At 40.3% G+C, this 27,838-nt stretch overlaps 1 protein-coding gene across 1 annotated transcript in view; it reads left to right on the top strand.

Moving 5' to 3' along the window:
- The first annotated feature begins 17,818 nt into the window (after nucleotides 1–17,818).
- LOC109928243 (dynein axonemal heavy chain 17-like) overlaps nucleotides 17,819–27,838 on the top strand; it is a 334,316-nt gene continuing 324,296 nt past the window's right edge. Inside the window, exons 1-2 of the mRNA XM_048610756.1 lie at nucleotides 17,819–17,940; nucleotides 20,996–21,178. Of these exons, the coding sequence (XP_048466713.1) occupies nucleotides 17,878–17,940; nucleotides 20,996–21,178 (246 nt within the window). The 5' untranslated portion in view covers nucleotides 17,819–17,877. The remainder of the gene's footprint in view (nucleotides 17,941–20,995; nucleotides 21,179–27,838) is intronic.

The following is a 27,838-nucleotide window of genomic DNA, read 5'->3' as shown; positions in this document are numbered from 1 at the left end:
ACTAAAATCTAATTAAATTTAAATCTGATGGTTTTGACAACATAGGACCAATCCTATTGTAAGAAGTTGACATGTCATCAAGGGTATAAAAAAACGGGGGCAGTTGCAAACTCAGCAGAGAGTGAACTGCCATCTTCTAAGAGATCAAGCATCATCTAAATAAAGGTACCACGACACTCTTAGTTAATATTCCTGACAAAAGAATTCAATGAAGAAGGTGTTCCTAACAGAAGATCAACGGAGAAGACAGAGAACATTCCAAAAGATGTAACCTGGCTGTAATTCCGAGAGACTAAGTTCTATTTTCTTTTGGTTTATCTAAGTGAGATTTGTATTTATTGGAACAACGCACCATTAGAATTTTGTTTTATTCAGGAATAGTTAGTAGTTGGAGGGGAATTATTTGGTTTGTTAATAGTTCAGTTAATTTGTTCACTGTTAGAGTTAGATAAATAAATTGTTACTTGTTGATTATAGAGTGAGTGTAAGGTGTTTATTTCATTTAACCACTCCATTATAACAGATTGGGGGTGAGAGGCAGGTTATACCACTTTACACACTTCTTTTAATGGGTTAACGGGCAAGGCGAGCCTCTCTGGGTTTTCTGGTTTTAGTTTTCAGAGGGTGGGGTGAACCTCCGCTTTACAACATCACCACCTTCTTAATGACAACTAGGGACAGGCAATAGATTCTGGCCAGCCAATGATGCCCACATCCCACAAATGAATAATAAAAGAAATTCCAGCTGTGGTCTAACGAGCATTTTATACAGTTTAGGCAGGAGATCCCACTTTTGTATTCCACACCTTGTCTAATAAAAGAAAGCATTGCATGTGCTTTCTATACCATTTTGTCTGTCTGACACGCACACTATGGTCTCTCATTCCTCTATCCCTCTCAATGTCCTCCCATTTATTGTGTATTCCCTTGCTTTGTTTGCTCTCCCTGAATGCATTAATTCACCTTCTCTGGATTAAATTTCATTTGCAACTTTTCTGCCCACTCAATCATACCACTGATATCATTCTGCAATTGATAGCTATCGTCTTCACTATAAATTATATGGCCAATTCGTGTGTCATCTTCAAATTTCCCAATCATGCTTTTCACATTTAAGTCTAAGTCTTTAAGATTTTGACCAAATAGCAGGAGATCCAATATAGAGCGCTGTGGAACACCATTGGAAACAGCTGTCCATTAGCAAAACCATCATCGACCATATCCTTTGTTTTCTATCGCTGAGCCAATTTTGGATCAAATCTGTCACATTCCATCTATGCCATGTGCAAACTCCATCAGTGTGTGCCCTACTCTGAAGTGGCTTGCACCAGAATTGTGTGTGCTTGCCATTTGGATCTGACACACTACTAGCAATGCTGACAAGCCAGTACTGAGGAGCTAAAATTTGCAGCCTGTATACCTTAGTGAAGATCCTTCAACTGATTGATTGAAGAAACTTATTTTCCCTCCTTAAACATGCCAAAGACAGCCTGAAGAAAGCACCCCTCTGAGTCCGATACCCAATGACAGGAGTTTACCACTCAAAAATTCTGAAAAGTTAAGTGGATAGTTGTAAATGCACAACACTGCAGGTGATGTTAAATCCGGGAATTTGTTATTTTAATTTTTAACTTGCTAATCAATTGTATTATATTTTGAAATATGATTTTAGGTTCCAAGAAGAATTAACAATGCTTAGTCCATATAACGTTTGTGTTTTTGCTCCTTGAATAGGATCAGCAATCACTTTGGGGAGCTACTAAAGAATTTGATTTTCAAAGCCTGTCATATGTGCTATGAGCGAATGCTATCTAAATGCATGTTATCCATTTTGTACTTAATAAAATTTATTACACAAATGCAAATTATTTTCACTTGCAGTAATTAATAATACCTCTAGCAACATTTCTGCAAATATACTATTTTGCAATCTTACAGATAAGAACTACAGTTATTGATGTTGAATATCCTCTGATAAGCAGTGAACTGGCTCAGATAGATTTAAAATTGGTTAAAGCTGAACAAAAATTGCACTGGAATAGTGATGGTAAGTTTGTTATTGCTGTAAAATTTGTAATTAATTTGTTTATATTACAATATTATTGCAATCAGAAGCAAAATTACACAATATTGTAAACCTTTCATAGAGTATTGTTCTAAATTATTTTGCTTTTACTACTAAAAGTAATAAAATTTGATTTATCAGTAATGTTAATGATCTATTCAATCTTGCAATCCTTGTGTTTTCAATTTCACTTGGCTTTGTTGGGGTTTGGATTTCATATATGTATACTGTTCAAAAATTTTAAGGGGCATTGCAGAAATTTGCAATTGGAGAGTACTTCAATAAAGATACAAATACGATGTTACAAATGCAGTAAAAGTTGGAAAATTTCCCTGCGTGACCAGTGCGTTTTTACAAAGTTCCACCTGTCTGATACGATTTCTAGGAACCCTAGACAACAATTATTTACTTTGCAATTGACGTGAGGTTTAACTTAACATAGCACTTTTGTGTTGTTGCATTGGTATAAGTATAAAACTGACCATTTGTCTATCTGCCTCTAGTATTGTAGTGATAAAATTAAATAATTTAGTATTGGATACTTTGCCAGTGGGTAGACCATCTCATCAAGCTTCTTAACACAAAGGTCTTTGCACCAAAGAATGAGATATGAGATGTTCATCCATAGCAATTCTATAATCTTTGTTTTGAGGTTAATTAAACAATAGAGGTGCACATCTATGACTCTATTTTGCTCATGAGCCTTTCAGCTCATTAAGGGCCAATTTGGAATTTTGGTAACGGGTGGTGGGGGGATGCTGGGGTGTGGTTGGTGCCATACAGGTTACACAAAGGATCAGGCAGGAAGAATCTAGATGGAAGAAAGCACCAGTCCATTCTGGATGCCCCATCAAAACATCAGCAGCTGATGGGGTACTCAGCCCTTAGCACAAAGATACTAGCAAATGGGTATCATTAATGGAGTAAGTGCTCTGACACATTCAGGCTGTGGAGAGAGTTGTCTACATTCCAGGAATCATGGGGTATAACAGAAAGGACTACAATCATTGTGATTGAAGCTGACTGCAAGCAAGGTATCCGCTATATAATTGTAATATAATGTATTTCTTAAAAAAGCTATTGTAGTGATTAGAACCAGGTGAATCTCATTGACTACGAGATCCTTGAGTGTGGTTGTTAACCTGGGCCAATCAGGAAGTCCTGGCTGACCATTATTAACAGGGGATTTAGAATTTCCTCAGTCCAGGGGACTGAGTCTGAACCGGCTGGCCACAGCCAGTGTATTGTGCATAAGTAAATACAGGGTGACTTGGTGGTGGGATACAAGCCTCTGTGCAGTTATTTCAGCGGTGATGGGAGAAAACAGTATGTGCTTGAAGAACATTCGCTCACAACAGTCATCATGGAGTTGGGGTAAGCATTTCTGGCATCATGCCTTCATTTGGGAAGCTTGACTCATTTGATCCTGCCGTCGAAGACTGGGGCCAATGTGTAGAAAGAATGTGATATTCTTTCCGGGCAAGTGACATTGAGGCAGATGAAAAGCAGCCAGTAATCCTTCTGACTGCTTGCAGACCTGTAGCATTTTTGGTTATAAAGGGCTTAACATTCCCAGAGGCAGCACTCACTAAAATGTTCCTAGAGTTGACGGAGTTAATTAAGGAATATTATGACCCCAGACCTCCTGTAATTCTGAGACGCTATTGGTTTTATTCGGCTGTTAGGGAACCATGGAAATCCATATTGGGATTTTTGACGAGGTTGAGACGACTGGCAGAGGCATGTGATTTTGGGTTAACCCTCAATGATATGCTGAGAGACTGTTTGATAAGTAGGATTAATGATGTAACCATACAGAAGTGCCCATTAGCTGAAGCCCAACTGGACTTCAAACAGGCACTGCAACTGGCTTTGTCATTAGAAAATGTGGCAAGTGGAGCATGGGAGCTCCAGGGTATTCCATTGGAAGTGGACACCCTCACACGTTCCAACTGAGCTTGGGGAACTCAGTTTGAGTGCACGCAATCGCAGAGCCTCATGCAGGGCATATCCTGAGCAGTGGGACCCAGGAGAGCACACACCCTGGAAAGTCCCTCTACATTGGATTGGAACAATTAAATTGCTTAGCGACATTCTTAATCAGAACTGATTAAAATTAATGCTTGGTTAAATGGTCACCCAGTTCCCATGGAGGTTGATACTGGTGCAGATGTATTTATCATTGCAGAGTCTGTCGTTAACAAGATTCATTTGGGTCTCCAACCGTTATGTTTGTGCAAGACCTCAGCCAGACTGAGAACACAACACTGGGGAACCGTCGCAAATTAAGGGTACGACTTCGGTTCCAGTACCTTATGAGAAGCAGCTGTTGTAGTTACCACTGATGGTATTAAGAGGCTCGGGCCCAAGCCTATTGGAGTGGAATTGGTTGAGAAAGATTCACCTAGATTGGCTCAACAATCAAGTCCTAGTGAAATACCCAGGAGTTTTTTTAGGAAGCGTTTGGGGGACTATCAAAGTGGCCAAAACCACTTTACATGTTTACTAGGAAGCAATTTTGAGATTTTACAGTGCCTGCCTGGTGCCATTTGTCTTGTGGGTGAAAGTAGAGGTGGCAACCAGGAGCCTGGAGTGTGAAGGAATCATCAAACCAGTGCAGTTTGCAGAATGGGCAGCAGACGTCATACCGATTATGAAGCCTGATGGCTCAGTTCACCTTTGTGGAGATTTTAAGCAAACGGTAACCTGCTTCTCGCAGCTGGATGAATACCCAATCCCTCACATAGAGGACTTGTACGCAAAGTTGGAGGGGGACTTGAGCCATGCCTACCTGCAATTGGACTGAAGTACACTAAATTAACATCCATAAACAAGATTTTATACCAATATACAAGACTGCCATTTGGGGTATCATCAGCCAGCACCCTTTTCCTAACCCTAACACTAACCCTAACCCTAACCATAGATAACATTTTACAAGGGCTACCCCATGTTACCATTTATCTAGGTGACGTGCTAATAACTGGGAAGACCAATAAAGAGCACTTGGAGAACTTGGATATAGTGCTTAAACCTTTCTCCCAGGCAGGTGTACACCTTAGAATAGAACAATGTGTGTTCCAAGCACAGCAAGTGGCCTACTTGGGTTACTAAGCCGACAAAACTGGGATACACGCATTGGAAGATAAAGTGAAGGTGATCAATGGAGCCCCAGCTCCCATGTCTACACCGGATCTTAGGTCTTTGGGTTAGTAAGTTATTACGGAAAATTCATACGTAACCTGGCCTCCAGCTTGGCACCCTTACACCTGTTATTGAAAAAGGATCAGCCTTGGAAATGGTCATATAGCCAAGTTGAGAGGTCATGTTACAGCTGTACAGAATGTTGGTTAGGCCACTTTTGGAATACTGCGTTCAATTCTGGACTCCCTGCTATAGGACGGATGCTGTGAAACTTGAAAGGGTTCAGAAAAGACTTATAAAGATATTGCCAGGGTTGGAGGATTTGAGCTATTGGGAGAGGCTGAATAGGCTGGGGTGTTTCCCTGGAGTGTTGAAGGTTGATGGGTGACCTTATAGAAGTTTATAAAATCATGAGAGGCATGGATTGGGTGAATAGACAAGGTCTTTACCCCAGGGTGGGGGAGTCCAAAACTAGATGACATAGGTTTGAGAGAGCAAAGATTTAAAACGGACCTAAGGGGCAAATTTTTCACACAGATGATGGGGCATGTATGGAATGAAGTGCCAGAGGAAGTGGTGGAGGCTGGTACAATTATGACCTTTAAAAGGCCTCTGGATGGGTACAAGAATAGGAAGGGTTCAGAGGGATATGAGCCAAATGCTGGTAAATGGAACGAGATTAATTTAATATATCTGATCGGGATGGATGAGTTGGACAGAAGGGTCAGTTTCCATGCTGTACAGCTCTATGACTCTATGACTCTAAGCAGTTTTTAGGAAAGGGGAAAAGCAGCTATCGTCATCTAAGGTGTTGGCCCACGACGATCTGAAGCAAGAGGTGGTGCTGACATATGATGCCTTCCTGTGTGGTATCGGGGTAGTGTTGTCTCACTGGTGGCCCAACGGGGAGGAATGCCAGATAACGTATGCTTCTTGGACTTTGGTTGATGCTGAACGTAAATATGCCCAGATAGAGAAGGCAGGTTTGGTGGTCATCTTTAGTGTGAACAAGTTCTACCAGTACCTTTACAGACATGAATTTGTCACATTAACAGATCACAATCCCCTGCTAGGGCTACTGAAGGAAGGCAAGGCAATGCCACCAATAGCTTCCAGTAGAATTCAGTGGTGGGCCCTTATTCTCATCGCATCCAAGTTAGAACACCGTCCAGGAAGCAAAGTGACTCATGCGGATGCCTTTAGTCACCTCCCGCTGGCAGATACTCCACCGGTCATGCCTCCTCTGGAAGATTACGTTCTGGTTTTAAACTCCCTGGACACCCTTCTGGTCACCATTGACAATATCCGACTGTGGACACAAAAAGATCCTGTCCTAATAAAATTAAAACAGCTGGTGGTAATGGGGGAAGCAGAAGGGCCATCACAACCAGGATTGAAACTTTTCTGGACCTGGCAAGACCAGATCACTGTAGAAAATGGCATTTAACTTTTGGGGACAAAAGTGATTGTCCTGAGTAAAGGTAGCTGCCAGATATTGGCTGAACTGTACCAGGGTCATCCAGGGGTTTCCGAGTAGAAGTTATGTCTGGTGGCCAAGATTGGATGCCAACATAGCTGCATTGTTGGGGCAGTACCCAGTGTACCAACAAGGACAACCCCAATTCATGGGAATGGCCAGTAAACCTTGGACTTGATTACATGTTGACTATGCCAGTCCTTTCATAGCTCAATGTTCTTGGTCATTGTGTATGATCATTCAAAGTCATTGGATGTGCAAACTCAGGAAACTCAGGAATGACAATTGAGAAGCTTTGAGCATCGTGCACAATACATGGACTCCTGGAAATAGTGATCATGGACAATAGGACATCATTCAGCAGCAAGGAATTTGAGTATTTCCTAAAGTTGAATGGTATTTGGGACATAAGTACATCTCCATACCATTCATCATCCAATGGTCTGATGGAAAGAGCAGCCCCAGTGTTGAAGGCAGGCTTGAAGAAGCAGCCTTCAGTGTCACCCATACCAAACTCTCCTGGTTCCTGTTTGATTATAAGACCACTCCTCACATAATAATAGGGATAGCTCCAGCAGAGTTGCTGATGGGGAAGAGACTCCGAGCCAGGTTAAACCTGATATTTCCAGACATGGTGGGGATGGTGAAATGGCAGAAGGAATGCCAATGCCAGTCACATGCCTCCTCTAAGGAGATAGACAATTTAATTTGGGGGACGAAGTCTGTTGCTGGAACCATGGAAATGGCCCCATATGGGCAAGAGGAGATGTTGATGCGAGGTCAGGCCCCGTGACGTACAAAGTTAGGGTAGGTGAGGCGGTCCTGAACAAACATGTGGATTACCTCAAAGCTGTTATCTCACAAACAGGGCAGGAGCAAAACATACTTGACCTCTCAGAACAGCCAGAAGGCCTGTCAGAAATTGGGGAGTTCTCCCCCTCCGTCTTGTGTCAAGGAAAATTCAGAGTGCGAGATGGATGCAGCCTCAATACCATTATAGCCAGGAGAAGAGGAGAAAACTCTCCCCAGATGCTCTGGACGCAAGGGATGGGCTTGGACTGGTACACACCACCCATGTCAGAGGAACTGGACCTGGGGCAAAAATGAAACAGAAAAAGCCGCAAGAAAAGCACCAGGCCTACATCCCTGTACTTAGCGGGGAAGGATGTAGTGATTGGAACCAGGTGGATCCTTTGACTATGAGATCCTTGATTGGGGTTGATAACCCGGTCCAGTCAGAAAGCCCTGGCTGAACAATTTTAACAGGGATTTAGAATCTCTGCAGTTCGGGGAACTGACTCTGGGTTGGCTGGCCACAGCTAATGTACTGTTCACAAGAAAATAAAGGGTGGCTTGGTGACCAGATACCAGCCTCTGTGCAGTTATTTCAGCTATTCTCCCTTTAAAAGGACAGAGTCAGAAGTCACGCGACACTAGGTTATTGTCCCATACGTTTATTTAAAATCACAAAGTTTCATAGCCCTGCTATTTTGTCAGGTGAAGTGGACACAAGGAACCTAAAAAGATGGTTCTCAGGACTCTCATGATTGTCCACTGTTGATTTGTTTCAGCCAGAAAGGCAGACAGGCTTATGCATTATCTCTTTACCAACCACAATGGAAGATAGTTAGCATTAATTTAATCCTTGCACAACCAAACAAGTTCTTCTAAAGGTGTGAGAATTAAAGGTTCTGAAATAAAACCAGGAGACTGAAAGGGAATTCTTAGCTGATTGCTTTGTTGAGCACTAGCTCATCAAAAATTCCATCTTAAGTTTTGATTTGCATAAGGCAGGCTGAGTTACTATTTTAAACAGAAAACTAAGAAGAACTCTGAGATAAAGCATTAGTAAGGCGGACTCACAAGAGATTGGGAAAAAAAGGACAAACCAGCTGAGGATTGCTATCCCATAGTACAAATGATCATGACCTACAGTACCAAATTAGGAAGCCTTCACTCCCTCCCAGAATCCGTTCTGCTTAATCCATCTCTGAGAGAAACCCCAACTATCCAATTATGGAAGTCATTGTAGCCATTGGATTCAGAATTCAAGTTTGCCATTAAATCACTTGGGAAACAAAAGATAATTCAAGCAGTTAACCGGCCTGCTATGATAATTGACCAATCTTATTTTCAACAAAAGTAAGAAGTGCTGGAGAAACTCAGGAGGGGTGCAAGCATCTGTGGAGAGTTAACTTTTCAAGTTGAATGTTCTTTCATTAGAACTGAACGCAACTATTAAATGGTGGCATTTAGCTGATGACTGGGGTGACATTCAGGGTGTGTAAAGGGTCGAGACAAATAGATGGCGATGGTGCTGAAAGAAAGAGAGAAACGAAGAGGAAGTGGACAAAGAGATCGCTGATGGGGGCACCCCATACAGAGCCAGACCTAGGTTTGTGGAGTTGGGGTGTTCATGTTCTAACGTTGTAAAACTCGATGTTGAATCCTGAGGGCTGTAAGGTACCTATGCAGAAGATAAGGTGTTGTTGCTCCCTCTGTTATGTAGGTTTCTGCAGCCTTTTTCCATTTTTTAAATTATATAATATGCAGCTACTATATCTACCTGCTAAATTGTGTAACTTCCCATTTTCCCACATTGTATTCCATCTGGCATGTTTTTGCCCACTTGCTTAGCACAATGATAAAGGTAGAGCAGTGGATATGGTGTATATGGATTTTAGCAAGGCATTTGATGAGGTTTCTCATGGTAGGCTCATTCAGAAAGTAAGGAGGCATAGGATTCAGAGAAATTTGGCTATCTGGATACAGAATTAGCTGTCCAATAGAAGACAGAGGGTGGTAGTAGATAGAAAGTATTCAGCCTGGAGCTCAGTGACCAGTGGCGTTCCGCAGGGATCTGTTCTGGGACCTCTGCTCTTTGTGATCTTTATAAATGACTTGGATGAGGAAGTGGAAGGGTGGGTTAGTAAGTCTGCTGATGACACGAAGCTTGGTGAAGTTGTGGATAGTGTGGAGGACTATTGTAGGTTGCAATGCGACATTGACAGGATGCAGAGCTGGGCAAAGAAGTGGCAGATGGAATTCAACCCGGAAACGTGTGAAGTGATTCATTTTAGAAGGTCGAATTTGAATGCAGAATACAGGGTTAATGGCAGGATTCTTGGCAGTATGGAGATTTACCAGGATAACACCTGGACTGGAGTGCAGCTCATATGAGGAAAGGTTGAGGGAGCTAGGGCTTTTCTCTTTGGAGTGAAGAAGGATGAGAGGTGACTTGATAAAGGTGTACAGGATGATAAGAGGCATAGGTAGAATGGATAGCCAGAGACTTTTTCCCAGGGTGGAAATGGCTATCACAAGGTGTCCTAATTTTAAGGTGATTGGAGGAAGGTATAGGGGAGATGTGAGAGGTAGGTTCTTTACACAGAGAGTGGTGAGTGTGTGGAATGCACTGCCAGCAATGGTAGTAGGGTCAGATACATTAGGGACATTTAAGCAACTCTTGGATAGGCTCATGGACGATAGTAAAATGTAGGGTATGCAGGTTAGTTTGATTTTGGAGTAGGATAATAGGTCAGCACAACATCGTGGGCCAAAGGGCTCTGCTGTGCTGTTCTATGTTTTTATGTTCTATGTTTCATACAGAGGACAGGAAAACATTCCTGTACAAAGCTGTGAGACTGTGGAATTCACTTGCTGATTTAATAGTTGAAGCAGTAACTAAAACAAACACAGAAAATACTGGATAGTAAGAACTGCCGATGCTGGAGTCAGAGATAACACAGTGTGGAGCTGGAGGAGAACAGCAGGCCAGGCAGCATCAGAGGAGCAGGAACGTTGATGTTTTGTGTCGGGACCCTTCTTAAAGCTATTTCTGAAGAGGGTTCCCGACCCGAAACGTCAACTTTTCTGCTCCTCTGATGCTGCCTGGTCTGCTCTGCTCCTCCAGCTCCACACTGGGTCATCACAGAAAATACTGGAGAACCTCAGCTGGTCTAGCAGCATCTGTGGAGAGAGAAACAAAGTTAGTGTCTTGAGTCCTGTATGACTCTTCTTCTCTTCTTCACTTTGATTCTAAGTAACAATGGACTAGAATTCCTGTTAGGGGTCAAATGAATGTAAAATGCAGCCGGTGTTTACTGAAAAGACCTGTTTACTTCTAGTTCTAAGCAGTATTATCAATTGTAATTGGCTACTGACTGGAACATGGCCTGCATTTGTAATAATACGAACCAAAGTTCAATTAATTTTTACAAATGAACTGAAGCCAATGAACGTCTTCAACTGACAGCTGTCATTGACTTTATGCATAATTTTAATCGACAGAAAATCAATTGACTGAACTTAAATTAATATGAATTACATTTCAAAAATAATTTAAAGAAATTATAGCATTTGTGTGACAAATATCCAAGTCAGGTTTTAATTTATTTCTTGTCTTGCAGCTGCAAGTCATTAATGGATTACTATGACCAAGCATGACTGTGCTCATAGTGACTTTGGATGTAATGTGATGAATACTTCCAAGGGTAAAATATTGGAGGACTCTCGTGGGGGTTAACCAGTTTTGTGGACAGATTTGCAGTAAATGAACAGTTTTATTAGAACAGGCAACTCCAATGTAATGTGTTTACAAAAAGTACATTTAAACTACATGATTTTTTGCATTTCATTGAATTTTGTTCAGGTTCTAATGTTATCTGAGCAGAAATCACATTTCCAGCTATGATAATCAGCCAAAATTAAATGTGATATGACAAACAGTCTTGATATCTTATACAGTTAATTTTTAAGACGTTTGTCTTTTGTTAGGTGTTTGGGAATATATTCAAGAGATGAGAGGCATATTGTATGATCTTGAAAGTAGGATTCAGAAAGCTAAAAACAATGTAGAAACAATGCATCTCATGATGGTGGTGAGTAAGATCTGAAAACAATGTTACATTTTTGATAATAACTAGAAGGCTGACACACTGTAAATTTACAATAATAAGGAATATATTGATCAGAGAGCAAGCTTAAATACTATTTGGAAAGGTTGTGCCAAATAATACATTTGTCAATATTCATGTGCTAAAAGAGAAAATGAATTTGTTGCTAGTCTAGCCACTTTATTGGTTAGTTTTATGACTCCAGAATGAAATCTGGCTTGCTAGATCTTTTTCTTTTTGTTTAGTTAGTTAATGTGGTCACTGAAACACATTCACACAAGATTTCCTTTAGCAACAGATGTCTGTTACATGGAAGAAGAAATAAAATAAAACAAGATATTTGATATACAAGACAAGTAGAATGATTTCACAACACACAATATAAAATTAACATTTTTCTAGACACTATCCATTAAAAGATCTGAAGTCCAGAGAAATTACCCTGTTATTTCTACTCTTCAGGTTCTAACTGACTGACTTCTGACAGTTTCCTTTCTATGGACCATGAAGAAAATTCATTGAGTCCTTTCCAAATCTTCTAATGTGTACTTTTCTCAAATCTGAATGCCTTAACTTTCTCAGCCTGAAAACCTGCAGATTTTTTTATTAAGCCCTCCTGGCTTGGACATTTCACGAACTAGCCCATTTTGCTGAGCTGACTTGTTCCCTGAATTGCCTTGAATCTTTCTTTTCGGAGAGAAGTTAAACATGCTTTTATTCTCAACACTGGTATTTTCTGAACTGAATTACAAAACAACTTGTTCATCCTAGATCTTTCTGAACTAAGAACAAATGGTACATGTTTTCTCCACCTGTTGTAAACATGACGTGATAAACATATTTCTGTTAACAGTGCAAGTTGTGATAATCACCTGCTATCTCACGAACTGTTGAATTTATTCTGGAAGGACTCGTTGAACTTTTTTCAAAAGAAACCCTCAGCAGAACTAACCAACTCTATTCTAAAATCTAAATTCCAAAAGTATTAATATTTGTAAATGATAAAACTTTCATCACACCTCCCATTGAAGCAGAATGAAAATATATCCTTAAGAAACATTTTTGTTTCCTCTCAAAAAGTTATTTTAACACTGTTTTTATCTTATATTAACATAATATATTTATATTAAACAATGAAGTTTGCAACAAAAATATTTTACACATATCAATTTTAATCATAGCATTCAGTTTCCTTCATATGTTTGCTGACAGTGTCCAACTGTAATATTTTAAACAACTGTAAACAATAGTAAGTTCATGTACAAAATTCCCCAAGAAAATTCAAGGATTATAATCCGTATAAACAGCAGATTCATCGGATTGTTAGATATACAAATTTCAAGCTATTATCAGGCCAACATATGACTCATAGTGAAATTGTCCCAACCTTTGAGCAGTGTGGACAGTAGTACCAAATTTGGGAAGACAGTATTTCTTGGTGTTGGGAAAGAAAGTCCAATTTTCCCCCTGAAGTTTAAATGGCAAGGTAAGAATCTCTATAGCAAGTGGCAAGTACCTTATTCGATGCATTTGCATTGCAATATTAAATAATATTACCTTATTTTTATGCTGTTTGCGATTCTGCCATGTATGGGTGAGAATTTAAAAGGTGTCAATTTGTACCTTGAAAATCAAAAAGGTTACCTGTGGATATGCTGCTTGCATCTCTGGACCTCCATCTTCAGTTTCATTCCTAAACATCTCATGCTATTCCCTATTAGTCGTGACCACCTTGACGCTTAATCCAGAGAAATCACGTTGGCAAAACACTGCATCACCACATCATCACAATCCATCTTGGACTAACTCAGAATATACTTCAGCACTTCAATTCCTCCCTTTAGAGCTGAGAGGCAATTTCCTCCCTGAGTTGCACAGCTATGTGCATGCTCAGCCATTCCAAGTTTCCACACACAGCAGTTGGGGTGGCTGATCGTGTCGTTGATTACCTGTTCCAGAAGTTACTGCCTCGTGTAGACCTTGAGGCCCATGCAGCCAGAAAGAAAATTACAAAGAATGCGGCTCATGGGCGCTTATGTTGCAATGCTGCAGCCAGATTGTTCTGCATGCAATGACACACACCCATCTCATGCATCTGAACATGGCTTAGATTGGTTCTTTTATTGCTCATTCACTTTGTATTAATTTAGATGCTTACAAAATCTCTGCCTGGCCTTACATTGCCTTTTAGCACATTGCTACTTCATTTGGAAATTGTAGGCTCATAGCATCTCCAACTTGACTTTCAGGCAGAGTCAAACTCCCTGGCAGAAGCACGATCTGGAAACTGTGCCACCTTTGACTGGATCTCAGCTGTACAACAAAGATGAGGAATTGCTACCAACATATTCACAGGGACAGAGTTTGTTTGCTTTGTTTTGTCTACATAGACATGGTCCACTTGAGGGTATTATGCCTCTATAGATTCCACACATGTGCCATCAAATTACTTTGCATGTGCTTATTTGGATGCTCACATCATGACCAACAAATGCACTGCACGTGGTCCAAGCAGTCATGACCATGCCATTGCTTATGATAAATTATCCTAGTAATCTCTGTGAGCAGGAATGATCACAGATATACTTAAAAGCTTCACCTGCAGTTGCTAATTTTCTAACACATTCCAAAGATCTCATTGCTGCTTAAGTGTTAGGAGCTACTGATAAAAGCAAAATACTAACGATGCTGGAAACCTCAAATAAAACCAGAAGGTGGTGGGAAAACTCAGTAGGATTTGCAGCATCTATGGAGTGAATGACAGTTAACATTTCAAGTCCAATATTACTTTTCTTCTATAGTTCATTGGGGCAGATGAAAAGCAGCAGTAATCCTTCTGATTGCTTGCGGACCTGCGGCATTTTTGGTTATAAGGAGCTTAACTTTCCCAGAGGCACCAAACACTAAAAGCTTCCAAAAGTTGACGGAGTTGGTTAAGGAATATCACGACTCCAAACTTCCTCTAATTCTGAGACCTATTGGTTTTATTTAGCTATTAGAGAATCATGGGAATCTGTATCGGGGGTTTTGACAGGTTAAGATAACTGGCAAAAGCATGGGATTTTGGGTTAATCCTGAATGAGATGCGGAGAGACCATTTGGTATGTGGGATTAATGATGTAATCATGCAGAAGTGCCTATGAGCTGAAGCCCAGTTGGACTTCAAACAGGCATTGCAACTGGCTTTGTCATTAGAAAAGGCAGCAAGTGGCACATGGGAACTATAGGGGCATCCCAATGGAAACAGACACCCTTACATGTTCAGTTGAGCTTGAGGAACAATTAAATTAGCAAAGTCCAATTCAGAACTAATTAAAATTAATGTTTGGTTAAATGGTAACCCAGTTTCCATGGAGGTCGATTCCAGCACAGTTGTATCTGTGGTTGCAGAACCATCTTTAACAAGACTCGTTCAGGTCTCCAACCCTTAAGTTTGTGCAAGACCTCAGCCAGACTGAGAACACAACACTGGGGAACCATTGCAAATTAAGGGTACGACTTTAATTTCAGTCTCCTATGAGATACAATTGGTACACTGATGGTAGTAAGAGGCTTGGGCCCAAGCCTGTTGAGGCAGAATTTGTTGAGAAAGGTTCACTAAGATTGGTTCAACATTTTTCGATTGGATAATAACTACATCAGTGAAATCCTAGTGAATACCCAGGTGTTTTTCAAGGAGTGCATGGGATTATCAAAGGGGCAAAGCCAATCAGGAGATGCTGGCTGACCAATATTAACAGAGGATTTAGAATCTTGTTAGTTCAGGGGTCTGACTCCAAGCTGGTTGGTCACAGCCAATGTACTGTGCACAAGTAAATAAAGAGTGATTTGGTGACAGGATACCAGCCTCTGTGCAGTTATTTCAATATATATATATATATAGAGAGAGAAGGTACTAGCAGCCTTAAAAAGTGGATAAATCCACAGGGCAAGATGAAGTATAACCCATTCATAGAGGCAATGCAGGAGTTATCAAGGTTCCTGGCAGAAATTTTCAAAGCTTCTCTGACCACAGGTGAAGTTCCAAAGCCTGAAGGACTGCTAATGTTGTCCATTACCTAAAAAAGTGAGAAACAGATACACCAGGAAATTACAAGTCTAACTTTGGTGGTGTGGAATTTATTAGGAAGAATTTTGAGGGATGGAGTATATCTGCACTTGGAGAGACACAGATTAATCAGATATTTTCTGCCTGGATTTGTTAAGGGTAGGTTGTGTCTGAGAAATTTAATTTAATTTTTTGAGGAGGTCACCAGGAATATTGATGAGATCATGTGTTTCATGGGATCTACATGGACTTTATCAAGGCTTTTGATAAGGTCCCTCATGACAGAGTTGACACGATATTAGAGCAAGGATGTGATTGCACTGTTGAGGATGCAGAGGAGACTTACCAGAATGTAGCCTGGGCTAAACGGTTTGAGCTATGTTGAAAGATTGGATGAGTTGGTGTACTTTTCATTAGAGCAGCAATGGTTGAGAGGGGACCAGATAGAGGTGTATAAAATTATGAGAGATATTGATAGGGTGGATAGGAAGGCACTTCTTCCATTAGTACAGAGATCAATAACTAGGGGACAGAGATGTAAGGCATGAGGAGAGTTGAGAAATACTTTCATGCAGAGGATGGTGGGATTCTGGAACTTACAGTCTGAAAGGGTAGTTGAGTCAGCAACTTTTTAGCAGTATTTAGATATTCACTTGCATCACCATAATCTCCAGGTCTATCATCTAAGAACTGGTAAATGAGATTGTTGTCGTCAAATTTTTCACGACAACACAGACACGATGGACTGAATGGCCTCCTTCTGTGCTGAAAATGCCTATGAATCTACCCATTGCCTCCTACATTTCACTTCAAAATCAATTCAATACAGCACAGGAACAGGTATACTTTATGCCAATTCTTGCCACATATCCACCACCTTGACCTTTATATCCTCCATGCCAACTGACCCAGTATCCACTATGGGCAGTTCTCAGGTCCCATACTGAGATGAACTGAAATAAAGTTCTAAAGTTTCTATTTATGAATTTGCTTTTTTTAAAAAAAAAATCTGCATTAAAAAAAACTAAGTAACTAGATATAGCTTTTTCTACAACTTGGCCCCACTTCAAAGACTTAAAGGCACTTGGAGCTTTCAATTAAACTATAAATTAACAGACACCCCGCTGTAGTTATGATAGGTTATGAAATCAGTCATATGGCACAAATCCTATGACAGCTTCAGCCTCATCAATAGATAGCAAAACAGAAAGTACTGAATCTTTTTTACACTGCAGACAGATTTTCTTTTCGAATAATTTAAAGGCCAGTAGATTTTAATGCCTGATAGCTTGACAGTTGCTTGAGAAATGAAAGAATGTACACTGATTTGTTCATATTTGCTTGACCTGTTTTTGAAAATACAATGGTTGTGAGGCGTCATTCTTCATCTTGGGGCTCAAAGTCTTTCATTTTTTGCAACTGCACTGGAATGGTTCTGATTCTGTTTGATATCCATAAAGGAATTCTCACTCTGTTGTATTAGAGTATATTCTAATTATGCATTCATAAATAGGTGTTATTTTAATGCCTTTTGTTTTAGTATCTTCTTTATTATCAAATTGGAAATTGTATTGATGTTCTGATTCCCTCTTCCCTGGCACAAAGCCAACAGATCTCAGTGGTGTTATAACTGTTGACCCAAAGGTGAGTTATTTGTAAAATAGACCAGAATGCCAGCAGAGCATCACAATTCATGATTTACGATTTTTTTCCAGGGTAGACCTCTTAAACATCTATTAGTCTTCTGGTTGCTATTTTAGTAGTCAAAGACACATGGTAATTGTTAAAACTAATAAGACACTTAATAGGTATTAACCAGCCCATCTAGCCATGGTTACTTTTTTAAAATCGCTAGACAAATGTAACATGGAAATAGCATAATTGATTAATCATCAATTCCATCAGAGTTGACTGACAGCTGTTGATATTTTTTAATTGTCAGTGGCATGCCCATCCACACTATTGAGAGCTGGTTCCAACCACTGCTGTAATTTTAGCATACTGAGTTTGGTTAATCTATCACAGTCTTATGATGGAGAATGGTTCAAGATATTTGGTCAATTTAATTAATTAATTGCCTATTTACATATTTCCAACTGTATTATTAATCGGATGCTTATGTTTACTACATTGGTTCAAGTCAGAATTTGTTTTGCTGATTTTCTGGTAGGAATGGTCAGCAAGCCCCTTGTTTGAAAGAAGTGGCAATAAAAAAGATTCATTTTTGGATCTTGATGGGCGACAGAATATGTTAAACAAAAGATACGCAGCTGTTACTGAAGACGGAGTCAAGCTTCATGCGTTATTGGAGGTAAAAAGTGAAGTGTAAATTATTTACTCAATGCTGTTTTTTAAAAAAAGATTGAACATAATGGGAAGGATCATATTAGCAAAAAAAGAAGTGGATCTGAAAATGTGCGAAGGATCATATTAGCAAAATAGAAGTGGATTTGAATACGTGCGGGGAATTAACTTGTATAAGAATGACAGAGGATCCCATGATCATGCCTACTTCTGGATTTCATTTTATGGGCTTAAATGCAAGCAGAGAACCTGCAAGTACATGTTGCCCACAAAAAGTAATTAACTGATGTTTTACTTAACCATTCATGCTTTAACAGCCAGAGTACCTATCTCCAGCTTAAACCAGACAGGTGCATAACTGTGCGTACTTCGGAAACCTTGACAGTCTGGAAAGTATTTCTACAGTGAAACTGAAGTGTTCTAGTGGTGCACAGGTGCCTTCTCCTTAGTCAGAGGGAATGGGCAGAGATGCAGCTTCAAAGAGACCTCCCCCCAGACCTCCATCCCATTGTCAAGGCAGTTAATTAGCTCTCTTGTATTAGCATTAGCGCTCAGTGGAGTGGTACAAATTGTCGTGGAATTAGTTGGATGCACATTCATTGTTTATCGTTTCCTAACCATGGATTTTGGGACAATATGTGCATTATAACACTGTGTGCTTTCAATGTATCGTTATTTTCATGGAAAATTATCACAGATTGTAAAGAGAAAATTATATCAGTTCATTCTGCATAATACATTACGTATATGACAACCTTTCACAAATTTGTAAGTTTTTTGGGCATCTATGCTGTCTCTATGGACAGATAAATCAATATTGATACATTTACATTGTCCTTATGCTTTATTTAAATAATGCTAAAAAATGTCACTACAGAGACAAATTTGAGGCTGGATACTTAAGGGTCTAATAATTTGACATCATGAGAAAGCCTTCCTTAAATCGTAAGGAGGAATGCCTGAAAGCAGTGTCAACTGGAATCCGTAAAAGCCATCTTGAGTCAGGGACTGTGTGATTTCAAGGTCCTTTTCATAATCAGAGGTGTTGCATATTTGGATTTGCTGACTTTGATGAGCTTTTTTCAGGCTTTCATTGACGAGTGTACTCTTGTTTTAAATCAACCGGTTCAGGGATGTTCTTGCACACCTCTGGAGTAGGTGAGACTTGAACTCAGGCCTCCTGGTCCAGGGGTAGGGACATTACAAATGTACCATAAGACGGTTCTTTTTGGCAATATTACCAAGACTCAGACCTGCATTCCGTGATAACTCCACGAACCATATACCTTTACCATCAATCCATGCAACTGCCAGTTTAAACGGCGTGTGCAGAATAGAACAACATTCTCGGGCACGGTGCACACGCCTGGATTGCAGCAGTAATGAGAGCATGCAAATAGCAAAGTCATAGGCTGAATTGTCTGTGGTTGGTTATTGAAATGGAGTGTGATAAAGACAGCATTGGAAGTCCCACTCAGATCTTAATGAAAAGGAAATGTAAATCAAAAGATTCTGGGTTAAGGCAGCAATGGCTGCTCTAAATCTTAGCACATGGCCTTCTGAGAGTGTTGCACTGGCATAAGACTGATCCATGTTGTTTCAGGCCGTTATACCTATGCATTACAAGGCCAAAGACAGGACAAGTGCAGTGTATGTTATACTACTTCCGTTTACCACCCTGACATTAGATCTCTAGAAATTATGTTTGTTAATATTGCATAAACTATTTACATTTTGTATTACTTTGTCGTGTTGCAGGAAAACAGAATACTTTTTCAGGCAGAAGTAAAAGATCCCAGCTGGGAGAAATATGTGAATTACATAGATAAGATGGTTGTAGAAGGCTTCCATGCTGTAGTTCAGAAGTCTCTCCAATTCCTTCTCAGCAATATGGAAAGTCAGGTTTGTAATGCTTAACAGAACCCAATTAAGTTACAGTGAAGCCTATGGTCCCGATTATACTGACTCCAGAGATGCAGATTGGGAGATAGATGGGCTCTTAAAATGCTTAGAAGCTGCATCAGGTCGACTCCCCTATACTATCACACTGCTGGGAAGTTTCCTAGTCACAGGTTGAGTACCAGAATAGTTATCTGCTGAATGGAGATGGGCATCCACTTTGAATGATTAAAGATCTAGTAAGGGACATTTTCATGAAAAATAGCATTTTGCCAGCTGTAGATAGGCCTCTGCCACGTTGGAAAGTCAACAACTGCATGGATACAAGCCTCCCATTCATTTGGAAAAAGCAGTGAAAATAAAATGTAGTACTTGGAAACTAACATATTGGTTATACTGGAGCGCCATCTTGAAGTATAAAATATAAGTTGGACCAGTATGTCCCATGTCAATTTCATTGTTCTTTCCTTCTGGGCAGCAACTTTCTAAAGAGTCAGGTGTTATGGAACAAAGAGGTTTGACCCTGATGATTTTCCTGGAAAAGTTTGCCCTCCAACATTGGGCTCCACGATCTTTTAAAATATGAATCATAGAATCCCTACAGTGTGGAAGCAGGTCATTTGGCCATTGAGTGCACACCAACCCTCTGAAGAGCATCCCACCCAGACCACCCCATAGAATTAGCTGAACAAGGATTGGAGGAGCATTGAATGGAGCATAAACACTGACTTGGACTGATTAAACCAGAGGGCCTACTTCTAGGCTAGTATTCTGTAATTTTATTCTATTTTGAACAGGAATTGGATAAAGACTTAAAAAAGAAATTGCAGGCCTATGGAAAAGAGTAGGGTGTAATTAGTTATCTCTTTAAAAGAGCCAGCACATGGATGTTGGGCTGAGTGGTCACTTTTCTGCTATCATTCTATGTTTTTAAACACAAATTGTTGAAAGTAGCAATTCAATTTGTTTATTTTCATAGATATAATATATGGAAAGATCTCACTGATTGGATTTTTAGGTGTTTGCTACAATAAACATTGTAAGACCAATTTTACAATTTCTGCCATTGCGAATAATAACAGGAATTTTTCTAGCAATATGTTTAAAAACCTATGACTTTTTTTCTGACTAAATTATTTTCTTCTGATGTTTGGGACACCTAGGCTCATACTTCACCACTGTTTGAAGTTCGTCTTGAACTCACTGAATCTGACACTGAATTTCGACCAACTATTGGAATAGGCAGTGAATTCTATAACCTCATAGAGACTTTGATGAACGACGTATATAAATTAGTTGGCCTTGTTCCACGTTTAGCAAAGCATGGTACTCGAAAGAAATATCAGGTGAGACCAAAAAATGGAGCAATCTCTTACAATTTGTCATATAATTTATCTTAGATTACCAAATGATTAAGGGAGAGTAATTCATTTCTGATACCCCTCTTCTAGGTACACAGATTATATTGTTACACTAGGACAGACCCTCCTGTGGGGTGCAATCTGCACAGTCTGCATCTAGTGTTCTTCAATGATATAATTGGAGGCCTTAAAACTGGTAGCGGTCTATAGTACTGACTGCACCTGGAGAAACAAGTTAAGTCTAAAACAGGACACAATCAACTTGCTCCTTTTTCATTTTCTACTTGTTGCAGTTATTGTGATGTTGACATGTTGTATTTACACAAATTATTTTCAAACAATGTAATAACTTTTCAAAATATACACTTCTCACACAGCTAGACAGTGTGCCGTAGCTTATTTTTGCTTTATAAGCCTCAGTAAGCAACTATTTAAGAACAGCAAAAATACAGGAATCACTTACACTGTAGTGAATATTTCTAGGTTTATGCAGAACTTGATAAAAGCTATTATGAAATTTGCTACATGTGATATTTGATAAAAGCTGTAACTTGGTTAATTATTGTTTTTCTTGAACTACCATGGTAAATGTAGTCTTCCACCATTTCTTGTTCAATTGTATTTTATCAAGGCCCTTCCTGAAAAAATAAGTTTTTACATGATATAAAGCAGATTGTTTACTTGCTTCTTTCATGGACAGCCTTTCCAGAACCACTTGCCTGAAGGATTGCCAAGCCTTAGGCTGAGTTTCTGTCTGGTCTGAGACTCATCCAACACAATGAGAATGACTACCACAGGCTCCAGTGATGCCTCAGGCTTCCAATGAGCAATATATAGATGCATTTAAGCATGACACTTGGACCTCTGACTCCAGTATGTCCAGATGCGGACAGGAATGCCTTGGATCATAAAATTTGCCACTCATCATACAGCAATTTGAATGCAAATAGAATGAGCTGAAAAGTGAATGATCATGTGAAGACAGCTTGTCCCAGCCACATATGAAAATGATGATCTCTAACATACCCAATGCTAAATGTAAAGTCGGAAATGGACATTTCCAAACAAGATTTCTTTTCAGAGCTGAATCTTCCACTTTGTCCTGCGCAACAGGGCTGAGAGTATATTGTCCTCTGATTTATTGAAACGAATAAAAAGTTACATAAGAATCTCACAGACCAGTAATCTCAAGGGCTTCCTCATCTTTTGTGGTAAGGCAGTGGTATCATGTCAATGAATTGAGAACAATTGTGAGAGATCATCTAGGATAAGATCATATCGAGTCCATTAGAGTGAAGTTTAAAAAAAAATGCAAGAGATAGAAGACATTGGTAGGAGTAGTGTACAGACCACCAACACCAAACTTTCTTGTGGGAAAGGCTGTAAATCAACAAATAATAGGAGCATGTAAAAAGAATAGAACAACAATTCTAGTGAATGTAATCTTCATACTGATTGGGTTAATCAAACTGGAAAGGGTAGCTATGACAACAAATTTATAGAGTGCATTATGACTAGTTCCAAGAGCAATATGTCATGGAGCCAACCAGGGTGCAGACTGTCTTTGATCTCATAAAGGGTAACGAGGCAGGTTTAATAAATGACTGCTGAGTAAAAGATTCCCTATGAAGTAGTGAACGTAACGTGATAGAATTTTATGTTCATTCGAGACGGAGAAACTTGGGTGTCTTGTTTGAGAAACAACTGTGAATAAAGTGAATTGCAATGAAATGAGCGTGGAGTTATCTAAAGTGAACTGGATGGATAGTTTAGCAGGAATGACAGGAAACAAACAGTTGCAGATGCTTAAGGAGGTAATTCATGACTAGCAAAAATACATCCCTGCAAGGAAGAAAGATACTGAAAACAAAAAATGCTGGAAATTACAGCAGTTCAGGCAGCAGCCATGAGGAGAACAAGCTAACATTTCGAGTCTAGATGACTCTTCATCAGAGTTGACATGAAGATTCTAAGGGAGGGAGAAACCAACCATGGCTAACCAAAGATGTTAAGGAGAGTATTTTTTATTCATTTTGTGGGATGTGTGCATCCCTGGCTGGCCAACATTTATTGCCTGTCCCTGTAGATGCAGTGCCAATCAAGTGGGCTGCTTTGTCCTGGATGGTGTCAAGCTTCTTGGATGTTGTTGGGGCTGTATTCATCCAGGCAAGTGGGGCGTATTCCATCACATTCCTGACTTGTGCCTTGTAGATGGTGGATACACTTTCGGGTGTCTGGAGGTGAGTTACTCGCCACGGTATTCCTAGCCTCTGATCTACTCTTGTAGCCACTATATTTATGTGGTGAGTCCAGTTGAGTTTCTGATCAATGATAACTCCCAGGATGTTGATAGTGAGGAACTCAGTGATGGTAACACCATTGAATGTCAAGGGACTGTGGTTAGTTTGCCTCTTATTGGTGATGGTCATAGCTCGGCATTTGTGTGTCGCGAATGTTACTTGCCACTTGTCAGCCCAAGTCTGAATATTGTCCAGATCTTGTTGCAATTGGGCACGGACTACTTCCGTGACTGAGGAGTCACGAATGGTGCTGAACATTGTACAATCATCAGCGAACATCTTTACTTAGGGCCTTATGATGGACAGAAGGTCATTGATGAATCAGCTGAAGATGGTTGGGCCGAGGACATTACCCTAAGGAACTCTTGCAGAGATTCCTGGAGCTGAGATGACTGACCTCCAACAACCACGACCATCTTCCTATGTGTCAGGTATGACTCTAAACACTGGAGAGTTTTACCCCTAATACCCATTGATTCCAGTTTTGCTAGGGCTCCTTGATGCCACATTCTGTTAAATGCAGCCTTGATGTCAAAGGCTGTCACTCCCACCTCACCTCTGGAATTCAGCTCTTTTGCCCAAGCTTGAACCAAGGCTGTAATAAGGTCGGGAGCTGAGTGGCCTTGGCGGAACCCAAACTGGGCCTCACTCAGCAGGTTATTGCTGAGCTGGTGTGGCTTGATAGCACTGTTGATGACACCTTCCATTACTTTACTGATGATCGGCAGTAGACTGATGGGGCAGTAATTAGCTGGTTTGGATTTGTCCTATTTTTTTAATGTACGGGACATACTTGGGCAATTTTCCACATTGTTGGTTAGATGCCAGTGTTGTAACTGTACTGGAACAGCTTGGCTCGGGGACCAGCAATTTCTGGAGCACAAGTCTTCAGGATTATTGCTGGAATGTTGTCAAAGTCCATAGCTTCTGCAGTGTCCAGTGCATCCAACCATTTCTTGATATCACGTGGAGTGAATCGCATTGGCTGAAGACTGGTATCTGTAATGCTAGGGACCACTGGAGGAGGCCAAGATGGATCATTCACTTGGCACTTCTGGTTAAAGATTGCTGCAAAGGCTTCAGCCTTATCTTTTGCACTGATATGCTGGGCTCTTCCATCATTGAGGATGGGGATATTTGTGGAGCCGCCTCCTCCTCCAGTGAGTTGTTTAATCGTCCACCACCATTCACAACTGGATGTGGTAGGACTGCAGAGCTTAGATCTGATCCGTTAGTTGTGGGATCGCTTAGCTCTGTCTATCCATTGCTGCTTATGTTGTTGGCATGCAAGCTATTTGACACTTCATCTTCAGGTATGCCTGGTGCTGCTCCTGGCATGCCTTCCCACATTCTCCATTGAGCCAGTGTTGATTCCCTGGCCTGATGGTAATGGTTAAGTGCGGGATATGCCGGGCCATGAGGTTACAGATTGTGCTGGAGTACAATTCTGCTGCTGTTGATGGCCCACAGCACCCCATGGATGTTCAGTTTTGAGTTGCTGGATCTGTTCGAAGTCTGTCAAATTTAGCATGGTGATACTGCTACACAACATGATGGAGGTTATTCTCAGTGTGAAGGTAGGACTTCATCTCCACAAGGACTGTGTGGTGGTCATTCTTACCGATATTGTCATGGACAAATGCATCTGCAGCTGGCAGATTGGTAAGAATGAGGTCAAGTATGTTTTTCCCCTCTTGTTGGTTCCCTCACCACCTGCCGCAGACCCAGTCTAGCAGCTATGGACCTGACCAGCTCGATCAGTAGTACAGCTGCCAAGCCACTCTGGGTGGTGGACATTGAAATCCTCACCCAGAGTACATTTTGTGCCCTTGCCATACTCAGTGCTTCCTCAATGTGTCGTTTGACATGGAGGAGTACCGATTCATCAGCCGAGGGAGGAAGGTACTTTCTAATCATCAGGAGGTTTCCTTGCCTGTGTTTAACCTGAAGTCATGAGACTTCGTGGGATCCGGAGTCAATGTTGAGGACTCCTCGACTCCCTCCTGTCTGTAAACCACTGTGCCGCCACCTCTGATGGGTCTGTCATGCCAGTGAGACAGGACGTATTCCAGGGATGGTGATGGTGGCATCTGGGACATTGTCTGTAAGGTATGATTCCGTGAGTATGATTATGTCAGGCTGTTTCTTGACTAGTTGGTAAGACAGTTTTCCCAATTTTGGCACAAACCCTCAGATGTTAGTGAGGAGGACTTTGCAGGGTCGACAGAGTTGTTTCTGCATTGTCTTTTCCAGTGTCCAGGTGATCTGTCTGGTTTCATTTCTTTGAAACTTTGTAGCAATTGGTACAACTGAATGGCTTTCTAGGCCATTTCAGAGGGCAATTGAAAGTCAACCATATTACTGCCATATATAGGTCAGACCAGGTGAGGATGGCAGATGTCCTTCCCTGAAGGGCATTAATGAACCAAATGGCTTTTTCCAACAATTGGCAATGATTTCATAGTTATTTCATGATTTTCAATTCCAAATTTTTTTTTTATTAAATTGAAATTCCACCATCTGCTGTGACGGGATTTGAACCTGGGTTCCCAGAATATTATCCAGGTCTCTGGATTAATAGTCTCTCAATAATACCATGCCAACACCTTCCTTGAGGTGTATTTAAGGTGCAAGAAAGAGCATTTAAGGAGGCCAAAGTCAGTGATAGCCCCAAAGATTGAGATCAATTAAGATCCAGATATTAAAGACAGAGAAAATAAACTGCAGGGACAAATTAGCGAGGAATATAAAAACTGACAATAAGATCTTCTTTAAATATATATTCTTTAAAAAAAGAATAGAGAGGCCAAAGTAGACATAAGCTGTTCAGAAAATGAATCTGGGGTGATGGTTTTGGGGAAGAAGCAAATGGCAAAGTAGTTGAACAGATATTTTGCATCAGTCTTTAGATATTTTGAACATTCCATTAATAATAAACTGCACGGAGCAGGAGTTAAGTGCTATCACCATCACTAAAGTAATAGTATTAGACAAACTAATGGGGCGAAAGGCAGATAATTCCTCTGGCCTTGATGACTTGCATCCTAGGATTCTAAAAGAAAAAAAAATACAGAGATAGTGGATGCAAAGTAATTTTCGGGAAATTCTTGGATTCTGGAGAAGTACCAGAGCATTGGAAAACTGCTTATGTGATACCCTATTCATTAAGGGAGGGAGGCAAAATGTGGGTAACTAAAAGCCAAGTAGCCTATATATTTTGTTGGAAAAGTATCAGATTCAATTGGAAGTTATAGCAGAACATTTGGGGAATCATTATTTGATCAGAGTTAACATGGCTTCATAAAAAAGAAATTCTATCTCACCAATTTATTAGAGATTTTCACGGAAGTCTCAAACAGACTGGATAGAGGGGAGAAAGTAGATGCATTGTATTTGGACTTCCAGAAGGTGTTCAACAAGGGAGTTCGCAAAAGGTTAAATCATAACATGAGAACACATGGAGTTGGCAGTAGTATTTGGCATGGATAGGGAAATGGCTCTTGAACAGGAAACAGCGAGTGAGAACTGTAATGATCATACAAGGTCAACCAGGTAGACCTCATTGAATATGAGTTCCCTGATTGAGGCTGTTAATCTAATCTAATCAGGGAACCCTGGCTAACAAATAAAAACAGGAGTGTCAGAGGTTCTGAGAATTGGCTCTGAGGAAGCTGGATCAGTGTAAATGAAGCATGACTTGATGATGCGTTACCGGCCTCTGTGGAATTATTTCAGGAATAAACAGTTATTTTTCAGGTTGATGACCCACAACCAATGGGGTTTCGCACAGATCACTTTTGGGACTAAAACTGTTTACAATATATATTAATGATTTAGAGGAAGGAGGAGAATGTACTGTTGCCAAATTTGCAGATGACTCTGAAATAGTTGGAAAAGCAGGCAGGGATATAAACAGTTTAAAGAAAGATAGATAGGTTATGTAAGGGAGAAAAATTTGGCAAGAATATACCATGGGAAAATGCAATGTTGTTCATTTCAGAAGGGAGAACAATAGATAAGTACATTTAAGTGGAGAAAACTGCAGAAAGCCACAACAAAAGGACATGGGGTTATTTGTGCATGAAACAGAAAGCTAGTACATAGTTGCAGTCAGTAATTAGAAAAGCTAATGGAATGTTGGCTCTTGTTTCAAGAGAGTTGGGATACAAGAATAGGGAAATCTTACTGCAACTGTGCAAGGTGCTGGTGGGACCACATCTAGAGTACTATGGTCCCTTTATTAAAGGAAAGATATTTCATTGGAGTAAGTTGAGAGAAATTTCACTGGCATGATCCCTGGCATTGAGGGATTGTATTATGAGCAATGATTAAACAGGTTGTGACT

Source organism: Rhincodon typus, chromosome 23 (assembly GCF_021869965.1).
Source record: "Rhincodon typus isolate 14 chromosome 23, sRhiTyp1.1, whole genome shotgun sequence".
In the NCBI taxonomy this organism is placed as follows: Eukaryota; Metazoa; Chordata; class Chondrichthyes; order Orectolobiformes; family Rhincodontidae; genus Rhincodon; species Rhincodon typus.
Note: the sequence above shows the minus strand (reverse complement) of the source record. Positions and strands in the feature narration are given on the sequence as shown.